Genomic DNA, 13998 nt, shown 5'->3' with positions numbered 1-13998 from the left:
TTAGACTTGCTTCTATTCAGTCATGAGGATTAGTGAAGTCGGGCACTGATGTTGGCCGATTAGGCCTGGCTCGCAGTCGGCGTTCCAATTAATCCCAAAGGTGTTCAATGGGGTTGGGGTCAGGGCTCTGTGCAGGCCAGTCAAGTTCTTCCACACCGATCTCGACAAACCATTTCTGTATGGACCTCACTTTGTGCACGGGGGCATTGTCATGCTGAAACAGGAAAGGGCCTTCCCCAAACTGCTGCCATAAAGTTGGAAGCACAGAATCGTCTAGAATGTCATTGTATGCTGTAGTGTTAAGATTTCCCTTCACTGGAACTAAGGGGCCTAGCCCAAACCATGAAAAACAGCCCCAGACCATTATTCCTCCTCCACCAGACTTTACAGCTGGCACTATGCATTGGGGCATATTCGTCCGTCAGACTGATAGATGGTGAAGCATGATTCATCACTCCAGAGAACGCTTTTCCACTGCTCCAGAGTCCAATGGCGGCAAGCTTTACACCACTCCAGCCGATTCTTGGCATTGCACATGATGATCTTAGGCTTGTGTGCGGCTGCTAGGCCATGGAAACCCATTTCATGAAGCTCCCGACGAACAGTTCTCCCGACGCTGCTTCCAGAGGCAGTTTGGAACTCGGTAGTGAGTGTTGCAACCGAGGACAGACGATTTTTACACGCTTCAGCACTCAGCGGTCCCGTTCTGTGAGCTTGTGTGGCCTACCACTTCGCGGCTGAGCCGTTGTTGCTCCTAGACGTTTCCACTTCACAATAACAGCACTTACAGTTGACTGGAGCAGCTCTAGCAGGGCAGAAATTTGACGAACTGACTTGTTGGAAAGGTGGCATCCTATAACGGTACCACGTTTAAAGTCCCTGAGCTCTTCAGTAAGGCAATTCTACTGCCAATGTTTGTCTATGGACATTGCATGCCTGTGTGTTCGATTTTATACACCTGTCAGCAACGGGTGTGGCTGAAATAGCCAAATCCACTAATTTGAAGGAGTGTCCACATACTTTTGTATATATAGTGTACATTTTTCATTGTTATGTTTAACTCAGGCCTATTCATTAGGGGAGCGATGTTAACAAATATTAGAAATTGATTTGTTTATTACAGTAATAAGAATTTTTGCGTTGGTAGTTGTAGAAATTGTGGTAAAAGGCATAATATCTGATCAAAAAACATAATAATAATTATGAAATATATAAGTACAGATTCTAATCTCAGTGATCCAAGAGGAAATTTTGTGAAAAATAATATGCCATTTAGCAGACGCTTTTATCCAAAGCGACTTATGTGTGCATACATTTTTACATATGGGTGGTCCGGGGGATCGAACCCACTACCCTGGCGTTACAAGCGCCATGCTCTACCAATTGAGCTACAGAGGACCACGAGAAAAATGAAATGTAAGATTATTTTGGTCAAATGTCAGTTTCGTGAGAATGACCCTATTATTCTGCAGAATGTTTATGACTTATGAATTGTATTTCTCTGTATCTGCACAGATGTTCCTACATTTATCTGTGGCAAGACAATATAATACATTTTTGGGGGACATTTACAAACAGACAGTCATAGACAATTTCCTCAGCAGTATACACATTGTAACAAAACTACAAAAGCAATATGAAACGTAACTGTGGAGAACTGCCAAGGAGTCTTGTTTCAGGACATTAAATTGAATAGGACGCTGTAAAAGATGATTGAAGTAGATACATTTTTATTATTTTCCTTGCACAATTGTTTTATCATTCAATGCTAAAGAATTTGATTGACACTTAATTAATTAGCCTGAAACTTGTATTATTAATTTAAAATCAGTTGGTGAACAAAACTTAGGGCAAAGAAATCTGCATTTAAAAAAAGCAGACGAAACAACAAGACTTGGAGACAGGATCTGATCTAATGGGTTCTGAATATTTAGGAGGCCGCAGCCTCTCTCTCTCTCTCTCTCGCTCTCTCTCGCGCTCTCTCTCTCTCGCTCTGTCACCCCATAAAAACATAAGGCCAGCAGAAATAACTTGACTGCTCAAAGCATCCGCTGCCGCCGCGCTAATGGCTAGGTGCTAATTAACAGATGCATTTAGCCTAAGACATTGTTCTGGTTTCAACAAGCTAATACTCTGGTGCACTAGGAGATGGAGCCTGCCCTTTCTCTGGACCCAGACAGAGGTGTATTGTCATTATATTTAGCTCCTCAGCTGTAGTATAATCAGCTGGTAGCTAGTTTACTAAAAGGCAGCCAACCATGTACAGTAAATGTTGAGGCCTGCCTCCATCTCTCCCTGAGTTAGAATTATTTAATGGGGCAATCTGTGATTCAAACAACAACAGAACAACAATGAAGTAAGTTTAAAAAATGATGTACCAATCCCAGATTGTCCGTTAAACTCCCACCTCTTTTTAGGCGCGAGCAGTGACTTCTCTCTCTGCCTGTGGATAAAGGTGTCACAGTCAATCAAACCTGTGCCATCCGCCTTTTGTTCCCCAACAATCAGACTTTCTCTCACCACTGAACTCATTAACTAGGAGTAATTAAGCGGTGGATATTTTATGGCTCCTTTATGGTTTCAACTGGACCTGCCTCTCCCCCCATCTGTCCTGATTGCCCCATAATAACTACTACTGCACTAATGTATGGAACACTTAGGGTAATTCCCAAATGGCACTCTATTCCCTATATACAGCACTACATACAGTAGATGGGAGGATGTGTTGTGATGTGTTGTGTTGTGTTGGGGCTGACGGTCGGGTTACGTTCGATAACACCTACCCTATACGCTCCGTGGTCTATTCAGAGGTATCATGGGATACATCAGTGGCCAATCTAATGAAGTCATATGTAGACACTTTTGGTGAAATATTCCTGTCCTGGCTGGCTGCTAGCCTATTGTTCTCCTCTGCACTGAGTGTGAAAAACATTAGGAACACCTGCTCTTTCCATGACATAGACTGAGCAGTTTAATCCAGGTGAAAGCTATGATTTCTCATTGATCTCACTTGTTAAATCCACTTAAATCAGTTTAGATGAAGGGGATGAGACAGGTTAAATAAGTATTTTTAAGCCTTGAGACAATTGAGACATGAATTGTGTATGTGTACCATTCAGAGGGTGAATAGGCAAGACAAAAGATTTAAGCGCCTTTGAAGGGGTATGGTAGTAGGTGCTAGGCGCACCAGTTTGAGTAAATCTTTACATTTTAGTCATTTAGCAGACACGACTTACAGTTAGTGCATTCATATTAAGATAGCTAGGTGGGACAACCACATATCACAGGCATAGAAAGTACATTATTCCTCAATAAAGTAGCTATCAGCAGAGTCAGAGGGGGGGTCCAAGAACGGCAACGCTGCTGGGTTTTTCACGCTCAACAGTTTCCCTTGTGTATCAAGAATGGTCCACCAACCAAAGGACATGTGGGAAGCATTGGAGTCAACATGGGTCAGCATCCCTGTGGAACGCTTTCGACACCTTGTAGAGTCCATACCCTGACAAATTGAGGCTGTTCTGAAGGCAAAAGAGGGTGCAACTCAATATTAGGAAGGTGTTCCTAATGTTTTGTACACTCAGTGTACATGAACATCATTCAAAAATGCCAATCCTCTCTTTGTCTCTCAAAAAGAGAACCTCTACGAGGGCTACATTTGTATGAGAGAATATCTGAAATAATTGTGAAATATCATAGATTCTATGGTCTATAGATAACATCCATACCTTCCAATAACGAGTCTTCTCATTAAAATAATTTGTCAATGCTATTAGATTAACAGTAAAACTGCATTCCATGTCTGACCATCTTGGCCCATGCAGATGGATACTGCATTATTACATTATCGGTGGTATTTCTGTGTGCTTTTCTGCAGTAGAATGCAGACGTTCCTGTTGGCTCTTTAGGAATGAGGCCAGGCAGCCATGTTGTTTTGTGTCTCTTCTTGCCCGGGTAGCTCCGTCTGGCCTTGGCAACGCTATGTTATGCCCCTGCCCGGGAGCCTTGCATTCTGAGTATGTGTTGGCAATTAGTGGAGATGTTGGCGTGGTGTTTGGCCACAGCGTGACATTCTCGCAGGGCTTGTTGACTCGCTGGGAGGGCGCCATACATTGCTTTGCTTTTCCTCAGGTTCACTGTCATCAGATTCCAAGCCAGGCCACCGCCAGATAACTCCACGCTACTGTGTACACTGACTGCATGACCCTCCGTTTTGTTGCTCTCTCAGGTTCTCAATGTTTTCCAATAGAATTGTGTTTTATCTGTACAGTGTTTACTTTTATAGGCACACAAGGCCAACCTTGAACATCGAACTGTCAGATGCTAGAGTTCCATCAACATAGGGGAATGATATGTGTTGGTATTCTGGGTCGTATACACTAGACACCAAACGGAAGAAAACGGACAGAAACGGGGAGGGACTGCCTGCACTTGTCCAATAGGAAATGCTTGTTTTAATTTACAATTGCAAAACATTTTGCTACGGTGTACACTAATGAATATGACCATGGTTTAACATCGCTTTATTGACTCCATCTCTAGGGTTGACATGGCAGGATGCCACCACCCAGCAGGTGATCTCCAGAGAGCTGTCCAAGCTACGCAAGGTTCCCATCCGAAGGCCAGATCCCCCCTCTGCCTCCCTGACACGCTATGGTGGAGACAGGAAGCTGAAGACGGGGGAGGCGGAGCTTAGCAGGAGTGTCCAGAAGTACCTGCAAGAACTGGGTCTCCTTCCCCAGTCTGTTGGCACTGCTCTCCAGGAGCCCCAGCGAGAGGGGCCCCTCACTCAGGTAGGGTTCCAAACCACCCGTGTTTGGTAGCTATAGGGGACCATTGAGAGAGAGGCCCCATCCTAGGTTAACCAGGGGCTCCATGTTATTTTTGTATTTCTGTCCTAATGCATGAGGAAGAAACCATATAGGCAGGGGTTAGCTACGTTGTCTCTCCACTGCTTTTGTTTCCTTTTTCTCCTCTCTTCTATCCCGCTGAGCATGGATGATCCCCATTTAGAAAGGGGGTTCTATCACTCCTTTTACTATCTATTTCTCATCACCGTATTTAAGGCAGGACCCCGTGGGGTTGCATGAATAACGCTTCAAATCCCAGCCAACCCCAGAGCTGCCCCGCTACTTCCTAGCGATGATGGCGTCCAGAGTTGAGGAGTTCAGGACCCTCCTTCGTGACGAGGCGGTGTTCTTTGTTGCATTGTGGGATAGAGGATGACAAACATGGTTAGCATGAATGGCTGAGGCCCATCCCGCTGGGTTAATGCCGTTATGGTCTCCCAATACTCCCAAGCTGGGGAGAATCGCATTATCTCTCTCCGATGCCATGGTGGAGACAGAACAACACAAAAAAGGAAGATAGCATACACACTAATTATCAGGGCCTAGTGGTCTAAGGCCTTATCCTTGTGTTTATTGTGTCAATGTATCTACCCATAATATTGTTAATGCTTGTCATTGTCAAATGTCTTACTTTTCAATCAGTGGAGGCTGCTGAGGGTAGGACGGCTCATAGTAATGGCTGGAACGGAGTCAGTGGAATGGTATCAACCACATGGAAACCATATGTTTGATACCATACCATTGACTCCATTCCAGCCGTTATTATGAGCCGTCCTCCCCTCAGCAGCCTCCACTGTTTAGAATCTACTGCTTTAATTTAGTAGGTTCTGGGTTGGATTATGAGAAGCTAGTGGTGCTCTGTTTGATGGGGAGATAAGCGTTTTTACCAAGTCTGTTCTGAAAATGTATAAAATGGTTGTTGAGTTACGCAATCTTCCATATGCAATTTTCAAGGGCAGTTGTTTTTGATCTAAATCTATTCATATCCTGTCCAGCGTGCCCAAGCCTAGGCTGCTTCTTTTTTATATAAAAAATCTGTCATTATCTCGCCTTCCCTTCCCCCGATCACTGTATAACATTACATATAGACATTAGGTCTGTTGAGTCGTTCCATGTCATTTCAGCAAGCCATGACACCCACCATCTCAGATTGTTCTGAAGTTGTTTCTGTAGTTACACTCTTAAAAAAAAGGGTTCCAACAGGGGTGCAGTGACATCATAAACATTCTATTGAAATAGTTACTTGCATAGTGGAGTCTTTTGTTTAGACATGTAGCTAGCTAGCTAAACAATGAACCATAATCCCAACTCATAACATTACTACCCTGCATGAATCTGCAGGTAGCTTACCAACCAGGTTCAATGTTAGCTAGCTAACATTAGGCTATAACTAGCAATGCAAATGGTTCTGAGATACGAATAATATTAGCTAGCTAGCAGTACACTTTAACTTGAAATGAAAACGACTTTCTGACAAAATTAGAAACGTGTAATATCTGAAAATTTAGCTAGCTAGACTCTCTTACCCGTATACATGGATGGACGCTTCTCCCTCTCTGTCATGGATGCCATGGTTGCCCTTAGTTTGAAGATGTAATCCGGAGCATTTTGTGTTCTCTTTTCGACTCCATCTGCATATTTGCAATCAAATGCCAGAACTGTCTCCATCTCCTTAGCTATCATACTCTAATTCCACTGATTTCAAAACTCGGTCCTCCAAAAAGTGGAGAGCAACAGTTATGTAGTTCTACTACGTGATATCTTTACAAAAAGCTGAGAGATGGCGCCGACGGAGATGGCGGCCTCGCGACTAGCTCTTAGGAAACATTGCGGTATTTTGTTTTTTTATGTATTATTTTTTACATGACTAATTCAGGAAATATTTTGTGTCATTACATACAGCCGGGAATAATTATTGGATATCAGAGTGGCGGTAACTCACCAGAACTACCAGCATTACGACCAGCAATACGACTTCCCCGAAGCAGATCCTTTGTTCGCTCTCCCCAGAGCAATTGAACTGATTCCAGAGGCCGACCCAAAACATTGCTGCCTGAGGAGAGGCACAAATTAGGAGGCGCGTACACCACCCACCACTTCTGAGTATATTACTTTGGATAACAAAGTTGATGAGCTCAGGGCAAGGATTTCTTTCCAGAGAGACATCAGGGCCTGTAACATATTTTGTTTCACAGAAACATGGCTCTCTCGGGATACTCTGTCGGAATCAGTCCAGCCAGAGAGATTCTCAGTTCATCACGCAAATAGGAATATATATTTCTCTGGGAAGCAGAAGGGCGGAGGTGTGTGTTTCATGATTAACGACTTATGATGTAATTGTAGTAACATACAGGAACTCAAGTCCTTTTGTTCACCTGACCTAGAATACATCACAATCAAATGCCAACCATATTATCTCCCAAGAGAATTTTCCTCTGTTATAGCCACAGCCGTTTATACCCCCCCTCAAGACGATACCAAGACGGCCCTCAAAGACCTTCACTTGACTTAATGCAAACTGGAAACCACATATCCTGAGATTGCATTTATTGTAGCTGTGGATTTTACAAAGCAAATTTGAGGACTAGGCTGCTATCAACATATCAACTGTAGTACTCGCACTGCTAAAACTCTGGACCATTGTTATTCAAACTTCCGGGATGCTTACAAGGCCCTCCCCCGCCCTCCTTTTGGCAAATCTGACCACGACTCAATTTAGAAACTCAAACAGGAAGTACTCGTGCTAAGGACTATTCAACGCTGGTCTGACCAATCGGAATCCACGCTTCAGGATTGTTTTGATCACACGGACTGGGATATGTTCCGGCTAGCTTGCAAAAATAATTTAGACAAATACACCAATACTGTAACTGAGTATATCAGGAAGTGTACAGTCGTGGTCAAAAGTCTTGAGAATGACACAAGTATTGGTCTTCACAAAGTTCGCTGCTTCAGTGTTATGAGATATTTTTGTCAGATGTTACTATGGTATACTGAAGTATAATTACAAGCATTCCATAAGTGTCAAAGGCTTTTATTGACAATTACATTAAGTTTATGCAAAGAGTCAATATTTGCAGTGTTGACCCTTCTTTTTCAAGACATCTGCAATCCACCCTGGCATGCTGTCAATTCACTTCTGGGCCACATCCTGACTGATGGCGGCCCATTCTTGCATAATCAATGCTTGGAGTTTGTCAAAATATGTGGGTTTTTGTTTATCCACCCGCCTCTTGAGGATCGACCACAAATTCTCAATGGGATTAAGGTCTGGGGAGTTTCCTGGCCATGGACCCAAAATGTTGATGTTTTGTTCCCCGAGCCACTTAGTTATCACTTTTGCCTTATGGCAAGGTGCTCCATCATGCTGGAAAAGGCATTGGTCATCACCAAACTGTTATTGGATGGTTGGGAGAAGTTGCTCTCGGAGGATGTGTTGGTACCATTCTTTGTTCATGGCTGTGTTCTTAGGCAAAATTGTGAGTGAGCCCACTCCCTTGGCTGAGAAGCAAACACACACATGAATGGTCTCAGGATGCTTTACTGTTGGCATGACACAGGACTGATGGTAGCGCTCACCTTGTCTTCTCCGGACAAGGTGTTTTCCGGATGCCCCAAACAATCGGAAAGGGCATTCATCAGAGAAAATGACTTTACCTTAGTCCTCAGCAGTCCAATCCCTGTACCTTTTGCAGAATATCAGTCTGTCCCTGATGTTTTTCCTGGAGAGAAGTGGCTTCTTTGCTGCCCTTCTTGACACCAGGCCATCCTCCAAAAGTCTTCGCCTCACTGTGCGTGCAGATGCACTCACACCTGCCTGCTGCCATTCCTGAGCAAGCTCTGCACTGGTTCCCCGATCCCGCAGCTGAATCAACTTTAGGAGACGGCCCTGGCGCTTGCTGGACTTTCTTGGGCGCCCTGACGCCTTCTTCACAACAATTGAACCTCTCTCCTTGAAGTTCTTGATGATCCGAAAAATGGTTGATTTAGGTGCAATCTTACTAGCAGCAATATCCTTGCCTGTGAAGCCCTTTTTGTGCAAAGCAATGATGATGGCACGTGTTTCCTTGCAGGTAACCATGGTTAACAGAGGAAGAACAATGATTTCAAGCACCACCCTCATTTTAAAGCTTCCAGTCTGTTATTCTAACTCAATCAGCATGACAGAGTGATCTCCAGCCTTGTCCTCGTCAACACTCTAACCTGTGTTAACGAGAGAATCACTGACATGATGTCAGCTGGTCCTTTTGTGGCAGGGCTGAAATGCAGTGGAAATGTTTTTGGGGGATTAAGTTCATTTTCATGGCAAAGAGGGACTTTGCAATTAATTGCAATTCATCTGATCACTCTTCATGACATTCTGGAATATATGCAAATTGCCATCATCAAAACTGAGGCAGCAGACTTTGTGAAAATTAGTATTTGTGTCATTCTCAAAACTTTTGACCACGACTGTATAGGAGATGTCGTACCCACTGTGACTATTAAAACCTACCCTAACCAGAAACCGTGGATAGATGGCAGCATTCGCACGAAACTGAAAGCGCAAACCACTGCATTTAACCATGGCAAGGTGACTAGGAATATGGCAGAATACTATCAGTCTAGATATTCACTCTGCAAGGCAATCAAACAAGCAAAACGTCAGTATAGAGACAAAGTGAAGTAGCAATTCAACGGCTCAGACACAAGACGTATGTGACAGGGTCTACAGACAATCACGGACTACAAAAGGAAAACCAGCCACGTCGCCGAGACCAATGTCTTGCTTCCGGACAAGCTAAACACCTTCTTCACCCGCTTTGAGGATAACACAGTGCCATCGACGCGGCCCGCTACCAAGGACTGTGGGCTCTCCTTCTCTGTGGCCGACGTGAGAAAAACATTTAAATGTGTTAACCCTCGCAAGGCTGCCGGCTCAGACGGCATCCCTAGCCACGTCCTCAGAGCATGCGCAGACCAGCTGGCTGGTGTGTTTACGGACATATTCAATCTCTCCCTATCCCAGTCTGCTGTCCCCACATGCTTCAAGATGGCCACCATTGTTCCTGTACCTAAGAAAGCAAAGGTAACTGAACTAAATGACTATCGCCCCGTAGCATTCACCTCTGTCATCATGAAGTGCTTTGAGAGACTAGTCAAGGATCGTATCACCTTTACCTTACCTGCCACCCTAGACCCACTTCAATTTGCTTACCGCCCCAATCGATCCACAGACGATGCAATCGCCATCACTCTGCACACTGCCCTATCCCATCTGGACAAGAGGAATACCTACAGTTGAAGTCGGAAGTTTACATACACTTAGGTTGGAGTTATTAAAACTCATTTTTCAACCACTCCACAAATTTCTTGTTAACAACTATAGTTTTGGCAAGTCGGTTAGGACATCTACTTTGTGCATGACACAAGTAATTTTTCAAACAATTGTTTACAGACAGATTATTTCACTTCTCATCTATATTATTCGTAGCCATCTATTTACCACCAGAAACTGATGCTGGCACTAAGACCACACTCAACAAGCTGAATAAGGCCATAAGCAAACAAGAAAATGCTCATCCAGAAGCGGATTTAAGTTTGCCTGCATTAAAGTTGCTCCTAGTGGCCGGGGACTTTAATGCAGGCAAACTTAAATCCGTTTTACCTCATTTCTACCAGCAAGTCACATGTGCAACAAGAGGAAAAACAACTCTAGACCAACTTTACTCCACACACAGAGACACATACAAAGCTCTCCCTCGCCCTCCAATTGGCAAATCTGACCATAATTATATCCTCCTGATTCCTGCTTACAAGCAAAAACTAAAGCAGGAAGTACCAGTGACTCGCTCAATACGGAAGTGGTCAGATGACACGGATGCACTGTTTTGCTAGCACAGACTGAAATATGTTCCGGGATTTATCCAATGGCATTGAGGAGTATACCACCTCAGTCATCGGCTTCATCAATAAGTGCACGTCGTCGTCGCCACAGTGACCGTATGTACATATCCCAACCACAAGCCATGGATTACAGGCAACATTCGCATTGAACTAAAGGCTAGAGCTGCCGCTTTCAAGGAGCAGGACACTAATCCAGACGCTTATGAGAAATCCCGCTACACCCTCAGACGAACCATCAAACAGGCAAAACGTCAATACAGGATTAAGATTAAATCCTACTACACCGGCTCTGACACTCGTCGGATGTGGCAGGGCTTGAAAACTATTACAGACTACAAAGGGAAACCCAGCTGCGAGCTGCCCAGTGACGCGAGCTTCGAGGCAAGCAACACTGAAGCATGCATGAGAGCACCAGCTGTTCCGGACGACTGTGTGATAACGCTCTCGGTAGCCGATGTGAACAAGACCTTTAAACAGGTCAACATTCACAAAGCCGCGGGGCCAGATGGATTACCAGGATGTGTACTCCAAGCATGCGCGGACCAACTGGCAAGTGTCTTCACTGACATTTTCAACATCTCCCTGACCGAGTCTGTAATACCTACATGTTTCAAGCAGACCACCATAGTCCCTGTGCCCAAGGAAGCGAAGGTAACCTGCCTAAATGATTACCGCCGTGTAGCACTCACGTCAGTAGCCATGAAGTGCTTTGAAAGGCTGGTCATGGCTCACATCAACAGCATCATCCCGGATACCCTAGACCCACTCCAATTCGCATACCGCCCCAACAGATCCACAGATGACGCAATCTCAATCGCACTCCACACTGATCTTTCCCACCTGGACAAAAGGGATCACCTATGTGAGAATGCTGTTAATTGACTACAACTCAGCATTCAACACCATTGTGCCCACAAAGCTCATCACTAAGTTAAGGACCCTGGGACTAAACACCTCCCTCTGCAACTGGATCCTGGACTTCCTGATGGGCCACCCCAAGGTTGTAAGGGTAGGCAACAACACATCTGCCACGCTGATCCTCAACACTGGGGCCCCTCAGGAGTGCGTGCTTAATCCCCTCCTGTACTTCCTGTTCACCTACGACTGCATGGCCAAACACGACTCCAACACCATCATTAAGTTTGCTGACAACAAAACAGTGGTAGGCCTGATCACAGACAACGATAAGACAGCCTAAGGGGAGGAGGTCAGAGACCTGGCAGTGTGGTGCCAGGACAACAATCTCTCCCTCAATGTGAGCAAGACAAAAGGAGCTGATCGTGGACTACAGGAAAATGCGGGCCGAACAGGCCCCAATTAACATCAACAGGGCTGTAGTGGAGCGGGTCGAGAGTTTCAAGTTCCTTGGTGTCCACATCACCAACGCACTATCATGATCCAAACACACCAAGACAGTCGTGAAGAGGGCACGACAACACCTTTTCCCCCTCAGGAGACTGAAAAGATTTGGCATGGGTCCCCAGATCCTCAAAAAGTTATACAGCTGCACCATCGAGAGCATCCAGACCGGTTGCATCACCGCCTGGTATGGCAACTGCTCGGCATCTGACCGTAAGGCACTACAGAGTGTAGTGCATATGGGCCAGTACATCACTGGGGCCAAGCTTCCTGCCATCCAGGACCTACAGTGGGGGAAATAAGTATTTAGTCAGCCACCAATTGTGCAAGTTCTCCCACTTAAAAAGATGAGAGAGGCCTGTAATTTTCATCATAGGTACACGTCAACTATGACAGACAAATTGAGATTTCTTTTCCAGAAAATCACATTGTAGGAATTTATTTGCAAATTATGATGGAAAATAAGTATTTGGTCACCTGCAAACAAGCAAGATTTCTGGCTCTCACAGACCTGTAACTTCTTCTTTAAGAGGCTCCTCTGTCCTCCACTCGTTACCTGTATTAATGGCACCTGTTTGAACTTGTTATCAGTATAAAAGACACCTGTCCACAACCTCAAACAGTCACACTCCAAACTCCACTATGGCCAAGACCAAAGAGCTGTCAAAGGACACCAGAAACAAAATTGTAGACCTGCACCAGGCTGGGAAGACTGAATCTGCAATAGGTAAGCAGCTTGGTTTGAAGAAATCAACTGTGGGAGCAATTATTAGGAAATGGAAGACATACAAGACCACTGATAATCTCCCTCGATCTGGGGCTCCACGCAAGATCTCACCCCGTGGGGTCAAAATGATCACAAGAACGGATGATCCAGAAGAGGATTGGGAGAATGTCATATGGTCAGATGAAACCAAAATATAACTTTTTGGTAAAAACTCAACTCGTCGTGTTTGGAGGACAAAGAATGCTGAGTTGCATCCAAAGAACACCATACCTACTGTGAAGCATGGGGGTGGAAACATCATGCTTTGGGGCAGTTTTTCAGCAAAGGGACGACTGATCCGTGTAAAAGAAAGAATGAATGGTGCATGTATCGTGAGATTTTGAGTGAAAACCTCCTTCCATCAGCAAGGGCATTGAAGATGAAACGTGGCTGGGTCTTTCAGCATGACAATGATCCCAAACACATCGCCCGGGCAACGAAGGAGTGGCTTCGTAAGAAGCATTTCAAGGTCCTGGAGTGGCCTAGCCAGTCTACAGATCTCAACCCCATAGAAAATCTTTGGAGGGAGTTGAAAGTCCGTGTTGCCCAGCGACAGCCCCAAAACATCACTTCTCTAGAGGAGATCTGCATGGAGGAATGGACCAAAATACCAGCAACAGTGTGTGAAAACCTTGTGAAGACTTACAGAAAACGTTTGACCTGTGTCATTGCCAACAAAGGGTATATAACAAAGTATTGAGAAACTTTTGTTATTGACCAAATACTTATTTTCCACCATCATTTGCAAATAAATTCAGGGCTCAGTTCTAGGCCCTCTCCTTTTCTCCCTATACACCAAGTCACTTGGCTCTGTCATATCCTCACATGGCCTCTCCTATCATTGCTACGCTGACGATACACAACTAATCTTCTCCTTTCCCCCTTCTGATAACCAGGTGGCGAATCACATCTCTGCATGTCTGGCAGACATATCAGTATGGATGACGGATCACCACCTCAAGCTGAACCCTGGCAAGACGGAGCTGCTCTTCCTCCCGGGGAAGGACTGCCCGTTCCATGATCTCGCCATCACGGTTGACAACTCCGTTGTGTCCTCCTCCCAGAGTGCGAAGAGCCTTGGCGTGACCCTGGACAACACCCTGTCGTTCTCCGCTAACATCAAGGCGGTGACCCGATCCT

The 13998-nt window shown here is 44.9% G+C and overlaps 1 protein-coding gene across 1 annotated transcript in view; it reads left to right on the top strand.

Annotated features, from left to right (window-relative positions):
- Positions 1 to 13998, top strand: part of LOC121569845 (receptor-type tyrosine-protein phosphatase N2) — a 320798-nt gene that overhangs the window by 80791 nt on the left and 226009 nt on the right. Inside the window, exon 4 of the mRNA XM_041881082.2 lies at positions 4540 to 4790. Coding sequence (XP_041737016.1) covers positions 4540 to 4790 — 251 coding nt within the window. The remainder of the gene's footprint in view (positions 1 to 4539; positions 4791 to 13998) is intronic.

Source organism: Coregonus clupeaformis, chromosome 7, assembly GCF_020615455.1.
Source record: "Coregonus clupeaformis isolate EN_2021a chromosome 7, ASM2061545v1, whole genome shotgun sequence".
In the NCBI taxonomy this organism is placed as follows: Eukaryota; Metazoa; Chordata; class Actinopteri; order Salmoniformes; family Salmonidae; genus Coregonus; species Coregonus clupeaformis.
Note: the sequence above shows the minus strand (reverse complement) of the source record. Positions and strands in the feature narration are given on the sequence as shown.